The sequence below is a fragment of the Podarcis erhardii genome, assembly GCF_964252035.2.
Source record: "Podarcis erhardii genome assembly, chromosome: 10".
Taxonomy (NCBI): Eukaryota; Metazoa; Chordata; class Lepidosauria; order Squamata; family Lacertidae; genus Podarcis; species Podarcis erhardii.
Genome location: NC_138500.1, coordinates 76907427 through 76934901, shown reverse-complemented (window position 1 = coordinate 76934901; position 27475 = coordinate 76907427). Strand labels below are relative to the sequence as shown.

At 42.8% G+C, this 27475-nt stretch overlaps 1 protein-coding gene across 6 annotated transcripts in view; it reads left to right on the top strand.

Annotated features, from left to right (window-relative positions):
* The first annotated feature begins 241 nt into the window (after positions 1–241).
* The window catches only part of ITPR2 (inositol 1,4,5-trisphosphate receptor type 2), a 355772-nt gene continuing 328538 nt past the window's right edge, over positions 242–27475 (top strand). For 2 of the 6 annotated variants that reach the window (XM_081879042.1, XM_081879045.1), the window contains exons 1-2: positions 243–994; positions 24922–24992. In XM_081879042.1, the coding sequence (XP_081735168.1) occupies positions 903–994; positions 24922–24992 (163 nt within the window). In that variant the 5' untranslated portion in view covers positions 243–902. Of the gene's footprint in view, positions 995–24921; positions 24993–27475 lie in introns of all 6 variants that reach the window. The other 4 variants (XM_081879043.1, XM_081879041.1, XM_081879044.1 and 1 more) reach the window with 3 other exon arrangements.

The following is a 27475-nucleotide window of genomic DNA, read 5'->3' as shown; positions in this document are numbered from 1 at the left end:
GGTTTGACTTGTTCTTTTTTCTTTTTGACTGTATGTATTTTTAACTTTTTTTTCTGTTTTCGCTCTTTTACTTTTTCCTGGATGTGATTTGCTTTTATGTACTGTTTTGTTTTCTTTTTTGATTCTTTTTGTAACCTTTAAAATTTGAATAAATATTATTTTTTTTTTAAAAAAAGAGATTGCTCAGCAGAGAACACACCTTGGGGCATTCCGCTCCCCCTCCTCTTTTACCTTCCCTGAGCTCCGCCCCACAGCGCAGTCGGCTCTTGCGATTGGTTGGGACAACGCCGAGAGCCTATCCTCGGCTGACTCTATGGGAACCAGCTCTTGGCGTTTTTTTATTTCTTTATTTTTTGCAAGAGTTTCAGTTTAGGCAGAAAAACCTGGAGAAATCAGGGCGCTGGAGCAGGGCTGACAAGAGGAGAAGAGAAGCGGTGGCAAGGTGCAGGAAGAAGAGGCGCAGGAAGAAGCGTGGATTAAAAGAGTTAAAAGAAGACAAGGAGTTAAACGAAGAGGCGAAAAGGAGAAGGAAGAGGAGGGTCTGACGAGCAAGGCTGCAACTGCTGTTGCAGGGACCACGTTTCCTGCGCTTTTGGAGATAAGCGCAAAAAGGCGCAAAAAGAGGGAGCCTTTTGTGGAAAGTGGCAGCTCAGGAGCAACCCCAGGAGTTAAGGGGGCTGCTGGGTCTGGGGTTCCCCCCGCCCCGAGCTGCAACATCTCCTTGGAGGCACGGATCGCCACCAGCTGGCGCTGTTCGTGGCTGGCTGGGTGGGCAAAGAACTCATTTGCAAACTGACCGCCCCGCTGGTTTGCCCGAACACTTTTTTGCAAGGTATTTTTTTAATAAAGGAGTTTTGGTAGGCAAGAAAACGCGTCGAAGAACTCGTCGAAGATGAGACAAGATGTCTGACAAAATGTCTAGCTTTCTGTACATCGGGGATATCGTCTCCCTCTACGCCGAGGGCTCGGTGAACGGCTTCATCAGCACTCTGGGGTAAGGATTGTGTGGACGGGAGGATCCCACCTTGGCGGAGGGATGCGCGGGTGCGGGTGCGCGCGCCTTTGGTTACCAGCGCCTTTTAGAAGACCTTCCCTGTGCGCTTCTTGCAGTCCTTGTTTACTTTCGATTTCCTGGGGAGCTACCGCTGTTCAGCCTTCTTTGACTTTGAGAGAAAAAGGACACCAAAGTTGTAAGGCACCAGAAGCAACAGTTGGAGAGGAATGGGCAGCGGCCGCAACCCTAGCACTGAAGCTTCTGCTATTGCGCGGCGTAAAGAGAGGAAGAGAAAAAACGTAGGAAATTATTTTAAGAAGCCGGGTCTCTTAAACTTCGGGCAACTTCGCTGCGTGCAGCCGTAACCGCGCGCTGGCCCAGCTGAAAGTGAGAGCGGCGGCGATCTAGCCAAAAGAAACAGCAATTTTAAGACGCATTTGTATCCGTGGGAAAGGGGTTGCAGTGCAGTTTTATCTTTTTTTTTTTTAAATTTATTGGATTTTCACATTTTATAACACACACACAAACATATAAATGGTTTCATATCTTTGCTTTCATAACCCTCTTTCCCTGACTTCCCCCCACCCCCCCATACATCCCAATTTCCATATTAAATTCAGCAAGTTCTTATTTCCTTCCCCAATCCTATTCTTATTATGTTTAAATTTGATTCTTTTTATTAGGCCCAATTCAATAATCTTTTGCTTATATACATTAGATCCTTATTCTAAGATCAATCAAAATTCTTATACCAAAAATTACCCTTTTTTTAAATTAAAATATGAATCAAGCAGTGCAGTTTTATCCACGTCTGCCCTGTTGAGTTCAGTGAGACCTCTAAGTGAAGTGGGTTACATAGGATCGCAGCCTTAAGCAATGTGCTCAATTTTGCCAGGGATCAGTGAGATTAAAGCGCTTACCCTTGCACACCTGAGCCTATGAATGCTTGCCGGAAGTAAGCTTCGCTGCTTACTTCCCAGTAAACACGCACGAGACTGTCATTTCTTATTTTCCCGCTGCTGCTGCAGTACTGATGGCTAAGCTATTTACTTACTGTTGTAAGTAAATGCTGATACCTTTTTTTGTTGCATTCCGTACATTACCTATTTGAATCTAATACAGTAATCTGCATTAGCTAGAATGTGCATTTGATTTTAAAACGTCCTTTTCAGTTTGTTTATCCCACATTCACAGTGTTCATATGTGTACCCAAATAGCCCAGGAGAAGCACAAAAGTGTCTTCAGTATCATATGTGAAAATATATTTTGGTATCAAAGCAAAATAATAATAAAAAAAATAAAAAATAAAAAATACAAGTGTGGGGAGAAATTGGTCTTATTGTTTTTTATAGGTTTTGAAAGATCTTATTTTAGCTGCTGCAGACTAAGGGAACTGCAGATTTTAATTTGCATAGTCCGTTCACATGTGCATTGATCACTGACCATAGCATTGTGATGACTTTGCTCCATGTGTATGTCTTCCCATGATGGGAGATACACTTTTTTCTTTTAAAGTAACCCTCTGCTCAGTTCTTTAAACAATAAGCCATTTAAGCATGACCCAGGAGCCTGTTCTCATGGATGTTAAAAGTTTATGGATGTGCAGTTTATTCACCCGAGTCAACTGAGGTGCCCGTTTTCAAGCAGGGGGCTTATTGCGTAAACAGCACTTCCTGCTGAGGTTTCTGCTTTCATGCGATTACTAAAACAACGGCTCCTCTCTGCAATAGCTGCTTTCACGATAAGCTTTTCAATCAATCAGCCTGATAATAGTTACCATGGCATAAACCTGGCCCGTAAAAACAAAAAGATAGTCATGCCACTGTTGATGTAAGAACTACTTCAAACTTTGTGGTATACTTCATAGGTATAGTGAACAGTGACTACCACAATTTATCCAAGGGAATGTGGGCTGAATAACTGTACTTCATTAAATATTATAGTTGACAAGCCTCCAGGTTTCCACAGTGCAAACTTGCATTGGTTTCCAGGTTTTATGTCACATTTCTGTTCTCATTTTTGTATCTGTATCTCAATAGGTTGATGCAGATAGTCTCCACAAACAGATGTTCCTGGCCTGCATCACTTGGAATTTCAAGGGGGCTATTGTTGAATGCTTCCCTGTACACACACAAAAAAGACTTTATTCACATAGAAAACTAGATGTCAGGAAGGTTTATAACTTACCCTTTCCCCTAATGTGTTAGTTCTCTATAGGTTTGAATGGGGGAGCATTTAAAACTGATTTGCAGTCTGAATTTGTGCAGTCTAGGACAGACAAAAGGAAGTACTACTTCATACAGCACATCATAGTTAAGCTATGAGGTACAGTATCACAAGATGTAGTGATGGTTGCCAGCTTGGAAACCTTTAAAATGAGATTAGGCAAGTTGATGGCATGTAATGCTTCCAGTGGCTACTCTTCATGAATACCAATTGCTGCGGAGCAGGAGACTGCTGTTGTGGTCCTCTCTGCTTGTGGGTTCTCCATAGGCATCTGGCTGGGCCCTGTGTGAAGACATTACTGGGATAAAGAGTCTTTGGTCTGACTCAATATGGCTGTTGTTCAGTTTTATTGCATGATCTCAGTTAATGACTGCAGTGGCAGTAGCCGCCCAGAGTGGCTGGGGAAACTCAGCCAGATGGGCGGGGTATAAATAATAAATTATTATTATTATTTTATTATTGCAACTTAACCTACACTGTGTATTGTTACTGCTTCCTAGAGTTTTGTCTCCCAGTCACCAACTTTCAGTTGATGGGGCAGGGGAAACTAGTCTGGCTGTAACCCTTATTGTGGGGAGTCTGAAATCAGTAATCTGAAAGTGATTGTGTCCCAAAATTAAACTAAAGATTGTCAGATTTATGCTTCTATCCATGTGTTGAATATTTACATGTTATGCTCCCTGCTGCCTTGTGACTTTCTTAGTCATGTCCCTGAGGTGGAATGTATTTTAAAGAAGAGTAGTATTGACTTGCCTCCAAAACAAATTCTTTCTGCTAGAAATAATGTTCTGATGTTTTTAATGTTTGGTGTTTCATCACTTTATTATTATTATTAATAATATTCTGTTGGGAGCCGCCTAGAGTTGCTGGAGAAACCCAGCCAGATGAGCAGGGTATTATTATTATTATTATTATTATTATTAATTACAGAGCAAACAGGTAAACAAGGAATGGTACATATATTGTCTCTACTTTCAATTCATATTTTTTTTTCACAGTTCATTTATGTTTGGTGAGAGACATTTTTTGTCATAGACATCTTGCAGTTGGGGAAAACGGGAGTGGGGGAGAGAGATGGGGATGTTGTTCTTTCATTCTACATATTCTTAATGTGGGGGGGGGGGGGGTTGTGTCAGCATCACATGGGTAGGTTTTCTGTTTGTATATGTATTTATTTTTATTGATATTGTGAGAGGTTAGCATTTCCAAGATTGGTTGGCTGTATTTAGTTGATTGCGGTGTGGCTTACGGTACTTGTGGAAGATATTTAATAGGGCTAGTTCTGGAGTTGCTTCTATTACTTGTTTTGTTATTTTGGGAATTTCCTGCGGCACTGATATCCAGAAGGATTGGACTTTGGGGCATTCCATATTGTTCTCTTCTTGATGAAGACTAAATACGTTTAGACTTTGGGTACAATACAGCAAATTTAGGCTGCAAACTTATATGCACTGAACTGAGAGATCAGTGGAACTTACTTATCAGTAGATATGTAAAGGATTGTGTTAAAGCCCATTGATTTGAAACCAGTGGGTAGATAGCTTGATCATGCCTTATTGATTTGGCACTCATTATTATAATTGTTAACTTCTTAAGCACCGCTCCGCTTTGCTTGTCAAGTTGTATGTTTGTTTAGCCTTTAAATTGTGATTTCAATGGGCCTGGAAACACTACTCGGGCACTTCATAAATGTGTTTGGTGATGGCTTTCTATCTTTACATAAGGGTATACAGTGGTACCTCAGGTTACATACGCTTCAGTTTACAGACTCCGCTAACCCAGAAATATTACCTCGGGTTAAGAACTTTGCTTCAGGATGAGAACAGAAATTGTGCTCCGGCGGCGCGGCAGCAGCAGGAGGCCCCATTAGCTAAAGTGATGCTTTAGGTTAAGAACAGTTTCAGGTTAAGAACGGACCTCTGGAACGAATTAAGTACGTAACCACAGGTACCACTGTAATGCAAGAGACATTCTTTTGAACACTTCTTTACTTGAAGGCTTTGTAGCATATGAAAGCTTCATGAGTGCAACTTTGATGATATATACTATATAGCATATTCTCCCAACTCTAGAGAGAAAAAGAGGGATACTTCTAAAGTATATTAACAACCTTTTTCTTGCACTATGGAGAATAGGAGGCCTTGTTGCTTCCACACTTTACATATTTATGAAAGCTAAGAATTTGAGTGGCATTTTTGTTCTTACAGGAGATCTGGTTGTACTTTATGAACCAGAGCTGCAGCCCAAGCAAACTGGGTTATTGGAAGGGTGCAGTTTGTACCCATGTACATGTATTTACGTTCATGTGCCCTAGTGTCTCACTCAGAGATTTAACTACAGTGGTACCTCGGATTAAGTACTTAATTCGTTCTGGAAGTCCATTCTTAACCTGAAACGGTTCTTAACCTGAAGCACTACTTTAGCTAATGGGACCTCCTGCTGCCGCCGTGCCACCGGAGCCCTGTTTCTGTTCTTATCCTGAAGCAAAGTTCTTAACCTGAAGCACTATTTCTGGGTTAGCGGAGTCTGTAACCTGAAGCGTATGTAACCTGAAGCGTATGTAACCCAAGGTACCACTGTACTTCTAGAGAATTAATTTTGTTGGTGAACACTTTTATTTGTTTTGAGAAGACATTCCTTATCTCTCCCAAATTCTGACAGCATTTTTTTTTACCAGAGACTCCCGAAAAGAGGAACAGCATTTACATTGTTTGTGGTCCTACTGTAATTCTCTCTGAAAGCCAATGGAAAGCTTTATAATAGTTTCCATGATGTGTATTAAATCCAAAGCAAACATACACACCGTTCATGAGGCAGTCAGTAGATGTGTCTCATGGATTGTCTGAATCATGAAAGGTTTGTTGATGTACTCTGGAACAAAGCAGCTCCATCCAGTTTGGTATGTGGTTTGCTTTTGAAATTCCAATTTATCTGTAATAAAACACATAGTAGTGGCTTTTATTCTCTGGACAGTTACGCTCCTTAAACCACGTGGGTTTTAATGGATTTAAACAGTGTAAACTTGTGAAAAAATTCAGCCAAACTGAGAAATCTACTCTAAAGAAGACATGCACAAACAGTTCTGCAGCAGTTCTAACTTTCATGGGATTTCTACACCATAATCATTTATGGGGATTACTGTTTTACACCAGTTTTACAGTCATTTACAACAGTTTATAGATCTGCAGTTCTCACTGTTCACTAGGGTCTACCTGTTCATTAATTAAGTTTAGATGTGTGGTGTAGGTGTGCCTTTATTCTAAATAAATGTTTTGCAAAAGTAAACATGATCTACAATATCCTGAAAAGCGAGTGGCCGCCACTGCCACAGACAGCGCTGCCACCGCCGCTCCTCGCTTTTCAGAATATTGTAGACAGTGGCGGGTTCTGGCAATTGGCGGGCCGTATTGAGGACTTTGGTGGGCTGGATCCAGCCTGCGGACCTTAGTTTGAGGACCCCTGCTTTAAAGTAAAGATCCATAGATTTAGCTAAGCATTCTTTACACACTGCAAAGTATCATTTCTGGTTCCTGGGGGGATGTGCACCAAAGTTTAAGTTAACAGAGACTAATGCATGATTAGAGACTGTTATAGACCCAATTTCTGCATTCACCACCTGATGAAGATCACCTTTTGGTATTAATATTAGGTCTATGCATGACATTGATTTACTTAATTCGTTCTGGAGGTCCGTACTTAACCTGAAACTGTTCTTAACCTGAAGCACCACTTTAGCTAATGGGGCCTCCTGCTGCTGCCGCGCCGCTAGAGCACGATTTCTGTTCTCAACCCGAAGCAAAGTTCTTAACCTGAAGCACTATTTCTGGGTTAGCAGAGTATGTAACCTGAAGCGTATGTAACCTGAGGTACCACTGTAGTGGCTTTCCCCATTAGAAGCAATATCTTTGAAAAAAGTGAATATGAGGGCTAAATGGTGGACATATAGAGAGCTGTTAACCGAAGTAGAAAATCAGGTAAAATTAAAAGACTTTGAAGATAAGAGAACTGGTAACAAATTGGTCACAGTTTCATCAATTAAATGATATTTCTAAGACAGAAAGGTTTTAGTTATGAGTTATCAAGATTTCAGAAAGATGTCTTAGAAAATAATACAAAATTATTGTTGAAAATGTATAATTTGCTCCTGGAATGGTATACAAAAGACGAACTGGTTAAATCAGTGATGATACACTGGGCAAAATACTTGGGACATAATATACAAATGATAGACTGGGAGAGGCTATGGAAAACAGATTTGAAATTTATGGCATGTTGTTCATTGAAAGAAAACTATATGAAAATGATGTACTGGTGGTATTTGACCTCTGTTAACTTAGCAAAAATGTACAGAACGAGCACAAATATGCTGGAAATGTAAAGAAAAAGAAGGTACCTTTTATCATTTTTGGTGGACATGTAATAAAAAAATTCTGGGAGATGATATATAATGAAATGGAAAAAAATGTTTAAAATAACTTTTGTTAATAAACCAGAAGCTTTCTTATTAGGAATTATAGGTACCAAGATTCCAAAAGACCAGAAAAGTTTGTTTATGTATGTGACAACAGCTGCACGGATACTACTAGCCCAGAGATGGACGGAAGAGACAATCCTGACCAGAGAAGAATGGCAAATCAAGATGATGGACTATGCCGAAATTGCAAAATTAACTGGGAAGCTCAGAAATCAAGAAGACAAGAACCTTAAAAAAGAATGGGGAAAGTTTATAATTTATTTATGAAACCACTGCAAGCAGGTTAACACATTTTCAGGATTTTAACCACACTTGTAAAATAACAGAAAGTATAGATAATTTAGGATAACAATTTGGATAAGTATTGATATGCAGTTGTAATTATTATGTTATGCTTGTTAGAGTGGAGTCCAGATCCTTTTCATGCATAAGGAAGCAAAACAATTTCTTTCTTCTGTTCAGAGTTGTCTTATTTCTTTATGCCTTTTTTGGTTGTCCAGGCTGAAAGGGTACTCTTGTGTGCTTAAACTGGGGAGAGGCGTTGAGGAGAGTCTTGGAGCTGGAGCTCTTTGAGAATGTTGTCAGCCTGCTAGTTATCACCCAGGTTCTGGATTGTGCTGGACTATGTCTGCTTCTTTTAGAGCTGATGTATAAGGTCGAAGAGCCCTCCGCCATCCCAGTGTGGCTTGGCTGATGCCCTGGAATATTTCAATGGTGGCTTTGCTTCAGTAGTGCTTTGAAAAATGAATGAGCCTATAATGTTCAAAGTGAATTTCTAGATCTCTCAGGGTTTCCCCCGTTCTGCTTTCGCCTCTTGGAACCCAGTCAGCTCTTTCTGTGTCATTGAGGGACAGTGGTATGTTTAAATTCAGGGAGAGTATCCAGTCAATAATGAACTGAACCACATCCCCACTTTCTGGATCTCTAGTAGGCCTCTCTTCTTCTCTAGCATGGCCATGAGGCGATCAGAAGCTTCTGTCTCCATTTTAGACCACCAAATTTGGGATTGTGCCTGAACCCTAAATTGTGGTTAATTTTATTCATGGCTGGTTGAAATATTATAGTTTCTTAAATATGGTTGTAGGTTGATTTATTTTCAACTAGCAAAGATGAACCAGTTTGTCAGGACTTGATGTTAAAAAATCTGTGATTAACCTAAAATGGAAGCAAAATGAGCTTCTTCTTGTGGCTGTATCAGAGGACAAGGGACCCTACAAGTCCCACTTTGCCTTGTCTTCTAATGCTAAACTATGGTTTAGCCAAGTGTAATAATTTCAGTTGCTCTGTTTGACTTGTATTGTAGTCCTTAATAATGTTCGTAATTAATGTCATGAAATGTCTTTCTAAAAGTGGAAATTTTTCCGTGCCATATCACTGCTGCCTAGTGGGGCACAGCTCTCGATTAAGGCTCACTTAGCAACCAAGTTCCTGGTTTTCATGGTAGCATAAGAAAACCAATGCAAAACAATGCATTTCTTCCTCTGGCAAAAGAAAGTGTTTGCGTAATAAGAACTACCATACTTTTCCATGTATAAGACTATTTTTTTCCTTTAAAAATCATGCTAAGAAGTGGGTGTTCTCTTATACATGGGGGCGCATTATAGACAGAAAAGTATGGTATATCACAGAAGATAGCTGAGTTGCTTTAGGGTATTGCTATTATGCAATAAAACTTGGAGAGGTGTTTTCAGCAGTCAGCATGGGGCGGGGTGGCTTTAGCTGCCTGGAATAAATCGCTCAGCATGACTTGGGTTGTTGTATATACTGATTTTTGCAATAAGTTTTATTTACAGCTTTCCCCTATATGCTAACTGGAAGTCATTATGCTAATTCACAAAGCCACCTGCTAGATAATGCCTGGGCTGTTTCCAGTTTTTTGGGGGCCCTTGGGCACAGGACTCGTTCCCCGCGCCTTTTGGCCCCTCCCTTTCCTCCTCAAATCACACCCTTCCTTCTCAGCCCATCGCCTTTAGACTCAAACAAATCTTAACCAACATGGCATCCCCAGTTTTCCGCGGTTCCTATCAGTAGCTGTTATCTGAAACATGCCTAACAATATATGGATAATCCTTCTCCATTAAACTTATTCCATACATGGAGTCAGTGCTATTTTTCTAGAAAAAGAAGTGCTGGAACTCACCATAAATGTCTCCCTTGTTTTCTTATAATGGCAATGGTGCCCACCTGAGAGGGGCCAAAACTGAGTTCCAGTGAGTTCTGGCTGAAAACAGCCCTGCATGAAGCTGATGGAAAATTTGCATTTTAAAAGAACATGCTTTTAACATCAGCCTGACACATTAATGTAAGATGGGAAGCCTTTCCTGGATTGAAGATAAATGGTGGGAGTTGCATTGAGATGATTAAATACAGTATTTGTATTCCGCTTTTCTAACAGCAAATGCTGAGCTCAAAACAGCTCACAATAATCACAATAGCATTAAAAAACACACACATTGCAATCACTACAGTGGTACCTCTGGTTGTGGATGGGATCTGTTCCAGAGCTCCAGCTGGATCCTGAGGTTTCAGCAACCAGAGGTGCCTGTTCTGTGCATGCACATGGCATGTAGAGCGCTTCTGTGCATGCACGAGTGGCGAAACCCGGAAAAACACTTCCGGGTTTGCTGCTTTCACAACCCGAAGTTTACATTACCTGAGGGTAACCATAAGCTGAGGTTCTACTGTATAATATAAACCACAGAATATAAAGCAAACCACAAGAACGAAACCACCAAAACAATGGCAGTGGCACAAGTACTCTCAGCTGCCACCTTGATGCCTTAAGTTTGACCATTTTTTTAATATGCCATTGATGGGCGAGAATGGCCCCAGATTGGAGACGATGGTGGGAGCAGAAGTGAGTGAGAACAGTAGGGAGGATGCAGCAGGCAGGAGGAAGATGGAGGAAAAAGGCACTTTTTGTGGGGACAGACGAGCAAAAGAGGTGGTTGCTGTGGTGTGGTATGTGTGTGTGTTGGGTGGGGAGGAGAAATGACAGCAACCATGACCTACCTTGGATGCCAGCTGTGTTGTGCTTTCTATGATGAATGGGCTGGGGAATAAGAAGGTCCTGGAAGGGGCATTTGGGTCTCAGTATAAACCCAAACAAATTCTGCTTCTCTTTGGGAATAGGCTTTCCACAGTGTTGCCTCCTCTTTGCCTAAGAGGAGGTTTCTGTGAGGTTTAAGCAGTGAATGAAGTGGGGGAAATGAGGATTTTCTCTGAACACAATGAAAGGAAACCTCATAATAAACTAACTGAAATACAAAGCTTTCCCAGCACATTACCTTCTAGCTCTTGTTTTCCATCCTGTTTCTGCATTCCAGGTCCCTTTGCAAGACTTGTACTGGGTACTAATTCCTTAAGAAACACTGAAAACGTTCATGTTAAGAGTTTGGCCTAGTGACAACTTACTTGTTCCACTGCCAGCCGTTCATGGCTTTGCTTTTTAGGCCAGAGAGATGAAGAACCAGTACCCAATGTCAGCTGGAAGCTGTTTGGGCTTTCTGCTCCCATCAGCTATTACACAGACCAATCCCCACAACACACTTTTGAGCTGACATTATCCCTGAATACTTACTATCTCCTTTGTATGGGTCCACTTAGTGGGCAGTTGGTAGTTTAGTATTGGTCAGCACCATATCATATCTTGCCTCTCAGCACTCCATTCTTCCTTGGTCAATTTTTGTTTTTACCTCTTCGGACTCGCTCAAGAATAAAATATGGCCATCCAGGTTTTGCTACGGGAAGCAGAGATAGCAAGGCTTAGCTCTTGCTGCTGCTCTTCATAATAATAATAATAATTGTTATTTTATTTATATCTTGCCCTCCCCAGCTGAAGCCGGGTTCAGAGTGGCTAGCAACAGTAAAATAATACAGCATTCTAAAATCAATTCATTATAAAATCAGTTCAAATCAAATTCATGTGCTCTGCTCACTTCTGCATCTCCTTACATCTCGCACCAGGTACTCATGTTCATGCATAACTTCCACTTGAGCCCAGTGCAGTACTTTTTCTTCCTCTGCACTTCCTCCAACCTATGAGTCCTGGAGATGGAAGTTAATTGGGAACAGAGAAGTGGAAGAGGAAGAGGAAGACCCCCTAGAGAGTCTGCAATAATTTGCAGCCAGCAAATTGGGTTGGGTTGAAACTTGCAACACAGTCTTCACAATAAAGTTTTTTTTAAAGGTACTTTCACCCATCTGCAGATTGAAACCTTCCCCTTGCTCCTGGTAGCTGGCAGGCAAACATGGAGATTTCAGGTTAGCCCTGGAAGTTTGGCAACCCTAGTTGTTGCTCAGGAGGCCCTATATCATATTGCAAAGGCCCACTTTCCACCAAGTGCATCTCTGAAGATGGCAGAACATAAAGCAGAACCTCAGTTATGAAAAGCAGTGCAGAAGCAGGTTCCTGTGGGAGGTGTTTTCTCGAGGATGTAAATGGGTGAAATTTTTCTCGCTAATTCCACCATGTAGTTTTGATTTCTGGCAACTTCCATTTCCCCTTCAGCATGTATGCTAGAGCAGGGGTCCTCAAACTTTTTAAACAGGGGGCTGGTTCACTGTCCCTCAGATACTGTTGGGGACTGGACTATAGTTTGAAAAAAATATGAACAAATTCCTGTGCACACTGCACATATTTTATTTGTAGTGCATAAAAAACAGGGGAAAATGCAATATTTAAAATGAAGAACGATTTTAATCAACATGGGGTAGGGTGCTAGCCATGGCCCCTTTGTCGCCCCAACTCCCCACAGTGCAGATCCGCACGCTTCTTTCCCGCCCAGCCCGAGTTTCCCATGCTTACCCAGATTGAAGAGCGTGGTTCCCTTGAAGCTGCTGCTACTGTTGCTGCAGGCCCCTGCCTCCAGCTTCTCCTGGGTCTTGTGCAGCAGCACAACTTGGTGGTGGTGCTGCTGCTGCCTCTCCTCTTCGGCCCGCTTGTCCGTCAAAAATAAATCCTGTGCAGCATGCTGGGCTCTGTGGTCTCCACCGTCTCGAAGTGCACGCGGTCCTGGGCCAGCCCCAGCACGAGCAGCGGAGCCCAGCAGCTGCGCACCAGCACCAGCTGCTCGTTCAGGGGCAGCTCGTGGAAGCAAGGCACGTTCTGAATCTTGACAAAGTGCAGCATCTTCGCCATCACCGCCGAAGCCAACTTGCACGCCACCTGCGGACTCTGCAGAGCCACGTGCTTCTGCAAGCTGCAGGAGCAGCTGGGACCTGCCGCATGCCTGCTGGAACTAGCCGCCGCCACCACTGCCGCCGCTCCTCACTTTTCAGGATATTGTAGACAGTGGCAGGTTCTGGCAATTAGCAGGCTAGATTGAGGACCCCTGTGCTAGAAGAATGCTATCTGGATTGTTTACTAAGCACTTCTCAGTCTCCATGGGAAAACTTCAGAACATGAACCCCATGTAGTAGTTCTGTAATCTGTCTGTGACCTAGAGTAATAAGGGGAGAGTGTCAATAATAATAATGATAATAATAATTTATTTATACCCCACCCATCTGGTTGGGTTTCCCCAGCCACTCTGGGTGACTTCCAACAGAACACTAAAATACAATAACCTATTCATGCGGAAACTAGGGGTGTTTCTCTAGGGAACTATTAGGACACCCCAGAGCACTACTCATTTACAAGCTGCAGGTTATAAATTGCTGGTTTAAATTTCAGAGAGATTTGCCAAAATGACATTATGCTTGCTAGGAAGTGGAAAAGTTTTGTTGATTGTTCAGTGTTCGGGCTTTCATTTTTTTTTTATAATATTTTTATTAAGTTTATAAAGTACAGAAAAAGGAAATAAAGACATAGAAAGAAAAATACAATAGAAAGATTACAAATTTCCATAATCCTTTTTTCCATCTATTGGACTTCCCCACATCCTCCAAACCCTGCATTCTCTGTAATACAAAATATCAGCAATTTGTTAACTTATTTCCAAACTTATTGTATCTTTCATTTTATCATGTTTCCTAATTTCAAAGCTGTTGTAATTCAAATCTTATATGTTTTAACTTAAACATAATAAAGTTATTTCATTATTCCACCTTTAACTTCTTGTACCTTAATTTCCATTTCATTAATTTACCAATGCTGAAGCAAAAATTTCTGAAAAGAGCATTTTTTAACATTCATACAACTTGTAATGTTTTTTCAAATAGTCTTTGAATTTTTTCCAATCCTCCTCGATTGTTTCTTCTCCCAAGTCTCGGATTCTGCCAGTCATTTCAGCCAGTTCCATATAGTCCATCAACTGCGTCTGCCATTCCTCCAGCGTGGGTAAATCTTGTGTCTTCCAATGCTTAGCAATCAGGATCCTTGCTGCTGTGGTAGCATACATAAAAAAAGTTCTGTCTTTCTTAAGTACTCTCTGGTCCACAATGCCCAGAAGAAAGGCCTCCGGTTTCTTAGGTAAGGTATATCTAAGTACCTTTTTTAGTTCATTATGAATCATCTCCCAAAAGGCCTTCACTTTCGGGCAAGTCCACCAGAGGTGAAAGAATGTCCCTTCCGCCTCTTTACATTTCCAACATTTGTTATCAGACAGGTGATATATCTTAGCAAGTTTGACTGGGGTCATGTACCACCGGTATATCATTTTCATAATATTTTCCTTCAAGGCACTACATGCCGTAAATTTCATTCCGGTGTTCCATAACCTTTCCCAGTCTTCAAACATAATGTTGTACCCCAAGTCCTGTGCCCATTTTATCATGGCGGATTTGACTGTCTCGTCCTGTGTATTCCATTTAAGCAGCAAGTTATACATTCTCGAAAGTAGTTTATTTTTTGGCTCTAACAATTCTGTCTCTAATTTCGATTTTTCCACCTGGAATCCAACCTTTTTATCCACTTTTAAAACCTCCTGGATTTGGGCATAGTGCAACCAATCTCGCACCTTGTTTTTTAATTTTTCCAAGCTCAGCAACCTCCAATTGTCTCCAATTTTTTCAATTATTTCCCAATATTTAGGCCAGTAGGCTTCCATGTTAAGTCTCTTACGTGCCTTGGCCTCCACCGGTGAGAGCCACCTCGGAGTCTTACTCTCCAATAAGTCCTTATATTTTGTCCAGACCATCAAAATTGCTCTTCTGACAATATGGTTTTTAAACAATTTGTGAACTTTAACCTTGTCATACCACAAATATGCATGCCACCCAAAAGCATTGTCAAACCCTTCCAGATCTAGGACATCAGTGTTTTCCAATAAGATCCAATCTTTCAACCAGCAGAAGGCTGCAGATTCATAATATAACCTCAAGTCTGGCAGGGCAAATCCCCCTCTTTCTTTCGCATCAGTTAGTATTTTAAACTTTATTCGGGGCTTTTTGCCCTGCCAAACAAACTTGGAAATATCCTTCTGCCACTTTCCAAAACATTCCACTTTGTCCACGATCTGTAGGGCCTGAAACAAAAATAACATTTTCGGCAATACATTCATCTTTATAGCTGCTATCCGGCCCAACAAGGAAAGTTTCAATCTTGACCATATTTCCAAGTCTCTTTTAATTTCTGACCAACATTTCTCATAATTATCTTTAAACAAATTCAAATTTTTGGAGGTCAAGTACACCCCTAGATATTTTACTTTTTTAACCACATTTAATTCTGTTTCTTTCAGGAACTCATCTGTTTCTGTAGTTGTCAAATTTTTTACTAAAACCTTAGTTTTTTGCTTGTTCAACTTAAATCCCGCCACCCGACCAAAATCAGAAATTAATTCTAGCACTCTTTTAGTGCTAGAGACTGGCTCCTGTAATGTTAATACCAAGTCATCTGCAAAAGCTTTCAATTTATATTGTTTAACTCCGACCTCAATTCCCTGTACAGACCGGTCCTTTCTAATCATGTTCAATAGCACCTCCAGGACTGAAATAAACAATAGGGGGGATAGGGGGCACCCCTGTCGTGTCCCTTTTTCTATTTTGAATTCCTCTGTCACCACATTGTTAACAATCAATTTAGCTTTTTGCTCTGAGTAAATTGCCTCTATTCCATTTTCAAACCCCCGCCCGACTCCCATCCCTTCCAAATTTTTCTTCATAAACATCCAAGAAATGTTATCAAAGGCTTTCTCCGCATCAATAAAAATTAGAACCGCTCTAGTATTAAGATTTGTTTGTAGAAGTTCCAAAATGTCAATAATGTTTCTTGTATTATCAAACAAATGCCTACCGGGGAGAAAGCCAGCCTGGTCCTTATGGATCACTTCATTAAGAACTTTTTTAAATCTACTTGCTAAAATATCCGCAAAAATTTTGTAATCCACGTTTAGGAGTGAGATGGGGCGGTAGTTCTTAAGCTGGGTCTTTTCAGTTTCTTGTTTAGGTATCAATGTGATGAAAGCTTCTTTCCACGTCTCCGGTGCCTTCCTCCCCTCCATAATCTGATTGCAGACCTCCAACAGAGGTTGTATCAAATAGTCCTTCAAAACCTTATAATATTTGGAGGTAAGTCCATCAGGGCCTGGAGATTTGCCTAGTCGAAGGTTCTGAATGGCACTTTCAATTTCTTGCTGGGTGATATTGCTATTCAGGGTAGTTCTCATTTCCTGAGTTATTTTTTGTAATCCATTAATTTTAAGGAATTGATCCATCTCAAAGTCTTTCTGTGGCCCTTGTGAATAAAGTTCTTTAAAATATCTCTGGAAACACTTTCTAATTTCCTCGGGTTTCTGAACCATTCTCCCTTCAATCTCTAGATTTGTAACTGTATTAAGTTTTTGTCTCTTTTTCAACTGCCATGCTAGCAGTTTCCCACATTTGTTTGCTGATTCGAAGGACCTTTGTTTCATTTGTTTAATTTTCCATTCCACTTCTTGATTTATCAATTTCGAATATTGTGCCTGGAAAAATTTCACCTCTCTCAGCACTTCCTTCGACTTGGGCCTAGATCTTAACTTTTTCTCTCCTTCTCTTATTTTCTCCAATATCTTCTCCTTCTTTTCATTCCAGAACTTTTTCTTAATCGTATTTTGTTGTATTAGAAACCCTCTCATAACTGCTTTACTTGCGTCCCAGATTGTTCTTTTTTCCACATTGGTGTTTAGATTTATTTCAAAATAGTCCTTTAAAGTTTTTTGGGCCTTCTTAACAATCTCCTGGTCCCTTAATAAGGTGTCATTCATTTTCCATCTAAAGGATCCGGTTGTGTTAAGTCTCAATTCCACTTTCAAAGCATTATGGTCGGAGCAAGTTTTTGGGCAGATTTCCACTTTTCTAGTCTTAGGTACCAGTCCTCTAGTTGTCCATATTTGGTCGATTCGTGTCCATGTCAGATGAGCTTCAGAAAAGAAAGTTCCTTCTTTTCCTAAGGGGTTCTTAACCCTCCATATGTCAATTAAGTCCATATTGTCAGTCATTTCAAAGAAAGTTTTAGGTAGTCTGCCATCTTTCGTTATGTTGGCACTTTGCGACTTATCCATGTTTACAGATACAACCCCATTCATATCGCCCAACATAATAATGTTGTTGTAGTCTAAGTAGTCCAGCATAGTCTCATGCAGCTTCCTGAAGAATTCCGATTTTCCTTCATTTGGAGCATATATTCCTAATATCAAAAATTTTTCTCCTTGCGTCTGAATTTCAATCGCCAAAATTCTGCCGTGTTCATCCTTAAATAGAAATTTCGGTGACAGGCTCTCCTTTGCATAAATCACCACTCCTCTTTTCTTGACTTTATCCGAAGAAATAAATTCTTGGCCTAATCTTTTATTGATTAACACTTTTCTATGGAGCCTTGTCACATGTGTTTCTTGCAGGCAAATAATGTCCAATTGTTCTTTTTTCAAAATATGAAATACTTTTCTTCTTTTTTCCGGAGAGTTTCCGCCATTTATATTCCAGCTAAGAAGCTGCAGAGACATCCTGGTTAGTTGGTGAGTCTTACAATGGGGTGTCTAGGTTTTCCTCCGATCCTGGAGGTAGTGGTGCTGGTCCAGATCCAGACGGTGTAGGTTTTGGTGGTGATCCCGGTGGTGGTGGTGGCCAAGAAGCTGCAGCTCCTTTTTGAAGATCCTCCTCGTGGTCGTGTAGAAACTTCTGCTGATCCTCAGGTGATTTGATTCTTACTTTCCTTTCTTTATAAGTAAATGATAGTCCTTGTGGAAACTCCCACCTATAAGGAATTGCGTTATGTCTTAGCAATTTGGTCAGGTCTGTGTAGGTGGTCCTAAGATCCAGTAGATGTTTGGGAATATCTCTGTATATTTCAGCCTTTTTACCTTCTATCTCTAAGGATTTTTTGAAATGTAGGCCTAATATCTTATCTCTTTCCTCTCTTGATCTCAAAATAACTAAACAGTCTCTGGCCTTATCTTTCTTTACCGATCTTCCCAGTCTAAAAGCCGTCACAATTTTAAAGTCTTTATCTTCCTCAATTCCCCAGAATTTAGAAAATAGGAGTGTCAGAAATCCCTCTAAGTTACCTGCCTCCAATTCTGGGATGGCCCTTAACCTGAGATTATTTTCCTTACTTTTCAATTCAACCAGTGACAGGTAGGCTTGTTGTTCCCCTACTTGTCTTTTCAAAGGCCTAATTTCCCCTTTGATCTCATCAACTTTTCGGTTTGCCTGCTCTGCTTTTTGATTGGCTTCCACAGCTAATTTATAATTTTCAGCCGTAGCTCCTTGCAAATTGTCAATTGCCTGAGTATGCTGGGAAACCTGCTCAGTTAATTTACCAATAGAGGATGTGGCTTGGTCAATTTTTGTTGATTGATTGTCCACCTTTTGATTTAAAATTGCCAGTTGTTCCAGAATTTGTTTCAGGACTGATTCAGATCCTCCAGTTGCCATATCTTCTGTAGCAGGCTGCTCAATTTCCTCCTCCTGTGCTGTCAGCACAGTTGGGACAGATGATCTGCGTTGATGAGTTAAAGTTGTTTGAACAAGTTGCACAGGCTTCTTTTCTTTTTCTTTTTCTTTAGCTTTAGCTGCTCTTGTTTTCCCTGGGCCACTCATTCCACACCTGCCTCGGTTCAAGGTCAAATTGTCTTTTATTCCATGAGAAAGAGAAGTTCAAAATATAAACAATTAAACCACAAGAAGTCTCAATAAAGTACAGTTCCCAGGCCTCTATGTCTCCACAATCCTCTAGGGGGAGTATTTCAAAGTTTCAAGAAAGGAAAGAGTTCTTTTCCGCCATTGAAGTTCCTATAATCCCGTATTAAATCTTTGTAATTCCTGAATACAAAAGGAGAGTTCCCAAAGCTTTCTATTTCTTGATTAAAAGCCACAAGGTGTCAAGAATGGTCTCAGAAACAATGTTTAGACGTTAGTATCTCAGTCTATGTAACAGTTTAAACTTCAGCAACAGTATCAGCAGTTTGACAGTTCTCTGTTGCACTCTGGCAGCCCGACGACTAGGTTGTCCCTTTTAACTCCGTACATCTCAAGAATAGGAAGAAAGTTCCAAAAGTTAAGTCCACAAGCTTCACAAAAATTTTCCTTTTTACTTCCCGAAACAAAGTCTATCAATGCCCCTTTGTTCTATTTTTACGATCCTTTTTAGGCGCTACAGCGCACTTCAGCCCTTGCTTTGATCTAGTTAGCAGGATCAGAAGGCGGACTTCCTGTTACTCGCCTCCCGTTTTCAGTCCAGATCCGTAAAATTAGTCCAAATTAGTCCAAAATTTAGCACCCCTTACTCACGGGTATGTAGCTGTCAAATTCGATGTTTTCAAGAAGAAAGGTCAGCGCTCATCGGCAGCAGCAGCGCGGCTTTGCATCCACGAAAAGAGCGATGAACTCACAGCGCCGCTCCCCCTTTCCCGTTCCGGAGCCCCTTACGGGGTTCCTTCTACGATTCTGGGGGGGCTCTGGGCGCCCGCCGAGTCCCACGGTCACAGGCTCGCTCTGCCTGTGATTTTTCTTAACGGGTCTCCGCTATGCCGCAGCGGACGACCCTTTTTCGCGGAGCCCCTCTTCACAGAGTAAAGAGGACCGCCATTGCCATTTTGCGCCGCCTCCGGAAGTGCAGTGTTCGGGCTTTCAGAGAGTTGTTCACTGGTAGTGAATCTACCTTAATTATGCTTTCTCCAATGTGCTTATAAAAGTCATAGATGAAAGGATTCATGTAACTTCCTTTGGGAGTGTTTCTATAAACGAATAGATCTCACTGCATGAATGTTTCCACTGTTTACTAAATTTTCCCTTTCTTAACATGCAAATAGTGACTTCATGTTAAATGTTTATTCTTATTGTTACTTTAACTTCCCTTTTGAGAATTGCTAGACGTTGTAGGGTGACTGTTGTTATATTTACAACTCTTGTTAGATAACAGCTGAAATGCAGAGTTCACTGTCCTCAGTGTCCAGGCTGAACAAAGGAGGTGGAGACGCTCCTTCAGGTATACTGGGCTGATGCCGTTTAGGGCTTTAAAGGTCAGCACCAACACTTTGAATTGTGCTCAGAAACGTACTGGGAGTCAATGTACGTGTTTCAGGACTGGTGTTATGTAGTCTCGGCGGCCGCTCCCAGTCACCAGTCTAGCTGCTGCATTCTAGATTAGTTGTAGTTTCTGGGTCACCTTCAGAGGTAGCCGCACATAGAGTGCATTGCAGTAGTCCGAGCAGGAGATAACCCGAGCATGCACCACTCTAGCAAGACAGTTTGTGGGCAGGTAGTGTCTCAGCCTGCGTACCAGATGGAGCTGGCAGACAGATGCCCTGGACACAGAATTGACCTGCTCCTCCATGGACAGCTGTGAGTCCAAAATGACTCCCAGGCTGCACACCTGGTCCTTCAGGGGCACAGTTACCCCATTCAGGACCAGGGAGTCCTCCACAGCTGCCTGCCCCCTGTCCCTCCAAATCAGTACTTCTGTCTTGTTAGGATTTAACCTCAATCTGTTAGCTGTCATCCATCCTCCAACCACCTCCAGCCACTCACACAGGACATTCACCGCCTTCACTGGTTCTGATTTAGAAGAGAGGTAGAGCTGGGTATCATCCGCATGAACACTGAAGAACACCCAGCCCTGATGATCTCTCCCAGTGGCCTCATATAGAGGCACCCCACAAGTGAGAGCCTAGGGGTCTGAAAACTCATTCCCCAACACCACTTTCTGGACACGGTGCTGGAGGAAGGAGGGGAACCACTGTATAACAGTGCCCCCAGCTCCTTTAGACGGTCCAGAAGGATGTTATGGTTGATGATATCAAAGGCCGCTGAGAGATCCAGCAGAACTAGGAAACAGCTTTCACCCTTGTCCCTAGCCTGCCAGAGATCATCGACCTGCGTGACCAAGGCAGTTTTAGTCCCATGATGATGAGGCCTGAATCCTGATTGGAAGGGATCCAAATGGTCCGCATCCTCCAGGCATGGAGTTGTTCAGCAACCACCTGCTCAGTCACCTTGCCCAAGAATGGAAGATTTGAGACTGGGCGATAGTTGGCCATATCGGCCGGGTCAAGAGATGTTTTTTTAAAGGAGCGGTTTAATAACTGCCTCTTTCAGCAGGTCTGGGAAGGTTCCCTCACAGAGGGAAGCATTCACCACCCTGCAGAGCCCATCACCCAGCCCTTCCTGGCTCGCTTTTATGGGCAAGGATCAAGGATACAGGTGGTCGGTTTCACTCGTCCAAGCAGCCTGTCCACATCCTCGGAGGTAACAGATTGGAACTGATCCCATGCAACTTGACTAGACAGGACTCCAGCACTCTCCTGCCCCGGCCCTGCTCCCACGGTGGAGTCTACTTCTTTCCAAATCTGAGCAACTTTGTCTGTAAAAAACTTTGCAAAATCATTGCAGGAGATCTTGGGGTCTTTACCACTCCCTGGTGGCAAAGGCGGTTCCTTTAGATTGTGAACCACCTGAAAGAGTCTCCTGCTGCTATTTTCTGCAGATGCAGTAGAGGCGATAAAGAAGGTCCTCTTGCCATTGCTATCGCCACTTGGTAGGCTTGACTCTAACCTGTGTCTGGTCTGATTCAGAGTGTTTTCCACCACCGGCACTCTAGCCGTCTCAAGGATCGTTTCATCGCCCTCAGCTCTGGGGAAAACCATGAGGCTGTCTGGGTTCCATACAATCAGAGAGGGCGCTTTGGAGCCAGACAGTCGATAGCCCTGGTTAACTGCATTCCAGCAGGCCACCAGGGAATCAGCTGAAAGGCCATCAACATGGGATAAAGCATCCCCTACCACTCTTTGGAAACCATTTGGATCCATTAAGTGGTGGGGGTGGACCATCCGAATTGGTCCCACCTCCCTGCAGAGGGGAAGGGTCGGAGAAAAGTCCAGTTGCACCAGGAAGTGATCTAACCATGGCACTTCTTTTGTTTCACTTTTACTTAGTGTCAGATCACCCACATCTATAGAGGTAAACACCAGGTCCAAGGCATGTCCCAACTATGAGTTGGGCCAAACTTATTCAGCGACAGCCCCATTGAAGCCATGCTTTCCAAGAAGTCCCGAGCGGCCCCTTGTAAGGTCATGCCGGCATGGATGTTAAAATCCCCTAGGACAGGGGTTGGCAAGGTTTACCAGCCATGGGCCTGATCACTCCCACGGAGATGGTCTGTGGGCCAGACTGGCGCAGCGCGATGCCAGAAATCGCTTCTGCGCATGCCCAAATACCGAAAATGGCACCTGTGCAGAAGCAATTTTCGGTATCTGGACGTGTGCAGATGCAATTTCTGGTATCTGTGCGTGCACAGACGTGCGTGCACTGCTCGGCAAGTCCCTGTGCCACACTGGTTTAGCGCAGCACGAGGTGGACTCGCCAAGTGGGTGGCTCGGTTCGGGTGGCTCGTGGGCTGGTAAAACAGTCTTCGTGGGCCGCATCCGGCCCATGACCCACACGTTGCCGACCCCTGCCCTAGGACAACCAAACTAGGTATCTCCAGGAGAACATCTGCCACGACCTGAAGCAGCTCAGGCAGGGAATTCTTGGTCGGTACACCAAAAGGAATCCTGTTCTGCCCCTATTGCCCAGCTTCCAAAACATGCACTCAGAAAACTGGGTCTTCCCAATAGGACACCTGGTGCAAGCTAATGACTTCCTAAAAATCACTGCAACCCCCCCCCCCCCGCCCATATGACCAGGGTTGCTGTTAGAGAAACCTGGTAGACAAGCAGCAGCAAGAACAGGCCCATCTGCTTCATCCAACCAAGTCTCTGTTACACATGCCAGGTCAAGTCCCCCACCCACAATCAAGTTCTGGATAGCAGTGGTCTTATTAATAATAATAATAATAAATAAATAAATAAATAATTTATTATTTATACCTCGCCCATCTGGCTGAGTTTCCTCAGCCACTCTGGGTGGCTCCCAATCAAGTGTTAAAAACAGTACAGCGTTAAATATTAAAAACTTCCCTGAACAGGGCTGCCTTCAGATGTCTTTTAAATCATCATCATCATCATTGACCTCGCATTGCACAGCAGCACCTTCAGGTCATGTGGGTCTCCCTTGTTGATTCCAGTATCCATCCGGTCAAGACCAGACCCGGAGGCAGGGATAGTCCTCAAACAACAACGAAACCTGCCTCCTCAGTAACGACATGGTCTGGTCTTAGCATAACTCTTCCTCCTACCCATGATCACTGAGATTGGGTGTCCCAGTGCTATCCGCCCCGCCCCCGGAACCTGCCCAAACAATCTGTTCGCTGGGGCCCACTCCCAGGCAACAATTGATTCTACCACTGGGGAAGTCATTTATTGAGGTGGGACGAGGGGGGTCTCATCCATTAACTACATCCCAGCCACCCCAGCTGCATCTTTGGTGGACATCAGAAGGGATTGTGGGGTGTAGGATTGTGCTATAAATTGATATATTGTCTGATACCAAATTTTAAATAAAATTGTGATGACTTTTTTTTTAAAAAAAATGACCTTGCAATATATCACAAATCATGTATGTGGTGTTCAAAAAGCTCAATGTTGGAAGAACCGGGAAGCCAACACTTCCTCCTGTGTGTGCAGCCCTTTCTAACTACCTCACTCATCTCTTCTCTGCCAGCAGGCTGCTGCAAAATATTTGAGAATGGTTTGCTTTCCCCTGCTACCAGGACAAGTAGCTACAACAGGCTGAGCAAAAAATTGCTCCTCTAAAATCACTGCCTCTTTGAGAACAGGTTATCACTACAAGTAGAACAGGCTGCTGCAAAAATCACTTCACACTGCCTCATTGAGAAAGTGTCATCAATACAAATAGCTAAAAAGGGCTGAGCAAAAACCACTGCCTCTTTGAGAAACAGATCTTTCAGAAACCATTCCTACAGTCTCCCCTGCCTCCCTCCCCTGCCTCCCCCCCGTGTTAACCCTTTCCCTTCCAAATTACTTGCTTCTTTGTTCCAGTGAAGCTCCTCTCTCTGTAGCACTACCCTTCCAAGGAACTTCTTTTATTGCTGCCTCTCTCCCTCTCCCTCTCTCAAGTTGCTTGCACTAAGCTGCCACAAGTGGGAGGGAACCCCCCCCCCAATTCTTGGCTTGCAAGTTGCTTCAGAATAAAGGGGGGACGACTGTGTTGTGTACACCTTTCTTTTGGGGCAGAAACAACGCACAGACTATATGACTATGCCAGCAGTGGACAATGAAGAATGCTTTCTGATATGGTGGACATATGGAGGCATCCTTCCTGATGTTAAAGGAGCTTGCAAATAAGTTTTTGCCTATCCCAGGAACAAGTGTGCCATCTGAAAGTGTGTTCAGCACTGCTGGCAATGTTCTTCAAAGACAAATGGCATCTCTATTGCCAGAGATTGGACTGTTTCTATGATCCCTAAGGAAATGATCCTTTTTTAGACTATTAAAAAATATTTCATGATGAACATGAGCAGAATTTGAGCTATGAGCAACAGAAGTAATATTGTGGGGAGAACTGAAAATAATGCCAATTCTGACACTCATGTTTCTGTTTCGTAGCTCAACATGATGTTTTGGATTTTTCCATTGAACAAAGCTGAACTTGGCAATTGCTTTGGGCTATAGGGCTTGTTCCACAATCTAGCATTGTCTGTTTAAAGTCAAGTAAAAGCATAAAACTATTAAACATTTCTAAGCTTGCCAAAATTTCTTCTGCAATAAAGAGTAAAACTATTTGCCTTGAAGTTTCTAGACAGAACCATGCATTAGTAAGTTGACCTGGAGAGAATACTTCTTTCTTTGCAGCATTGTGTCATGATTTGCATCAAAATTCCATGGAAATTCTTTGGATATGTTGACTTCACTTATGTCAGTAATTTGAAAATAATAATGAAGTCTATGCATTATGCTTTTTCTTCTAGGCTGGTGGATGACAGATGCGTGGTTCAACCAGAGGCAGGTGATCTTTGCAATCCTCCTAAGAAATTCAGAGGTACGAAATTGAGAGTTAATGTTAGAAGTAGAAATACAGTGGATCCTCTTCTTGCCTAAGTTGATACATATCTTATATATTTTGAAGTTAGATCCTGGGTTTTGTCATATTCTATGCACTTGTGAGTTTCACAGACTCAGTTACTGTATTTTTCGCTCTATAAGACGCACTTTTCCCCCTTCAAAAATTAAGGGGAAATGTGTGTGCGTCTTATGGAGTGAATGCAGGCTCCTTGGCTTCAGCGATAGCAACGCGAAGCCCCCGAAGTGCAGAGGGAGCGCTCCTGCCACGCTCCGGAGGCTTCGTGTTGCTTTCGCTGAAGCCGCCTGAAGCCTGAAGCCTGCGGAGCGCAGCGGGAACTCCTGCTGCACTCTGGAGGCTTTAGGTGGCTATCCTCGAAGCCTTCGGAGCGCAGCAGGAGTTCCCGCTGTGCTCCGAAGGCTTCGGGAATAGCCGCCTGAAGCCTGAAGCCTCCAGAGCGCAGCGGGAACTCAAATGTGGTGGTACAGCAGCAGGGAAGTAAAGAGTTAAGTGGCATATCAGACTGATATGTTGATAGATGCCACAGGAGCTAGGTGACTCAGGAGATTTCTGCAGTGTGTACCAGTACTGCACTTGTGCTTTGAAAAATTCTATTATAACAAATACACAACAAGCTTAAAGCACACAGTGTGGGTAAACTTACAGGCTACAGTTACTCTAGAAAACCACAGGTTCAAAGACATGTGTGATAGGTCGTGACTAGATGTTAAGGTGGTGGGCTTGTGTATTTGATGTACTGAACAGTTATAAAACCAGAGGTTTTTAAGAGAGGAGCAGGCGGAAGCAGGATGCTGAATGTTACCCTTTCCGCAGCTACTTTACTCATGGCTGGCAGATCAGGTGGAAGCCCATTTGGACGAGACATGGCAGGGAACGGGCTGATTCAGTGTCAAAATTATCAGATGGGAGGAGGATTCAGCAGCTTCTCTGTCCTTCATCCTGGCTCCTGTGCAGGTTGAGTTTCATTTCAAGATGCGCCATCAAGCCTACTAATAACCAAAGCCTATGGGAAGATCATACTTATGGCTCCAAGATGGATCATAGAATCATAGAATCATAGAATCATAGAGTTGGAAGAGACCACAAGGGCCATAGAGTCCAACCCCCTGCCAAGCAGGAAACACCATCAGAGCACTCCTGACAAGCCTCTGCTTAAAGACCTCCAAAGAAGGAGACTCCACCACACTCCTTGGCAGCAAATTCCACTGTCAAACAGCTCTTACTGTCAGGAAGTTCTTCCTAATGTTTAGGTGGAATCTTCTTTCTTGTAGTTTGGAACCATTGCTCCGTGTCCGCTTCTCTGGAGCAGCAGAAAACAACCTTTCTCCCTCCTCTATGTGACATCCTTTTATATATTTGAACATGGCTATCATATCACCCCTTAACCTCCTCTTCTCCAGGCTAAACATGCCCAGCTCCCTTAGCCGTTCCTCATAAGGCATCGTGTCCAGGCCTTTGACCATTTTGGTTGCCCTCCTCTGGACACGTTCCAGTTTGCCAGTGTCCTTCTTGAACTGTGGTGCCCAGAACTGGACACAGTACTCCAGGTGAGGTCTGACCAGAGCAGAATATAGTGGCACTATTACTTCCCTTGATCTAGATGCAATACTCCTATTGATGCAGCCCAGAATTGCATTGGCTTTTTTAGCTGCCGCGTCACACTGTTGGCTCATGTCAAGTTTGTGGTCAACCAAGACTCCTAGATCCTTTTCACATGTACTGCTCTCAAGCCAGGTGTCACCCATCTTGTATTTGTGCCTCTCATTTTTTTGCCCAAGTGCAATACTTTACATTTCTCCCTGTTAAAATTCATCTTGTTTGTTTTGGCCCAGATCTCTAATCTGTCAAGGTCGTTTTGAAGTGTGATCCTGTCCTCTGGGGTGTTAGCCACCCCTCCCAGTTTGGTGTCATCTGCAAATTTGATCAGGATGCCCTTGAGTCCATCATCCAAGTCGTTGATAAAGATGTTGAATAAGACCGGGCCCAAGACAGAACCCTGTGGCACCCCACTAGTCACTCTTCTCCAGGATGAAGAGGAACCATTGATGAGCACCCTTTGGGTTCGGTCAGACAGCCAGTTACAAATCCACTGAGTGGTAGCATAGTCAAGTCCGCATTTTACCAGCTTCTTTACAAGAATAGCATGGGGCACCTTGTCAAATGCCTTGCTGAAATCAAGGTAGGCTACATCCACTGCGTTCCCTTCATCTACCAGGCTTGTAATTCTGTCAAAAAACGAGATCAGGTTAGTCTGACATGACTTATTTTTCAGAAATCCATGCTGACTATTGGTGATCACAGCATTCCTTTCTAGGTGCTCATAGACTGTTTGCTTAATGATCTGCTCCAGAATCTTCCCTGGTATTGATGTCAGACTGACTGGGCGGTAATTATTTGGGTCCTCTCTTTTCCCCTTTTTGAAAATAGGGACAACATTGGCC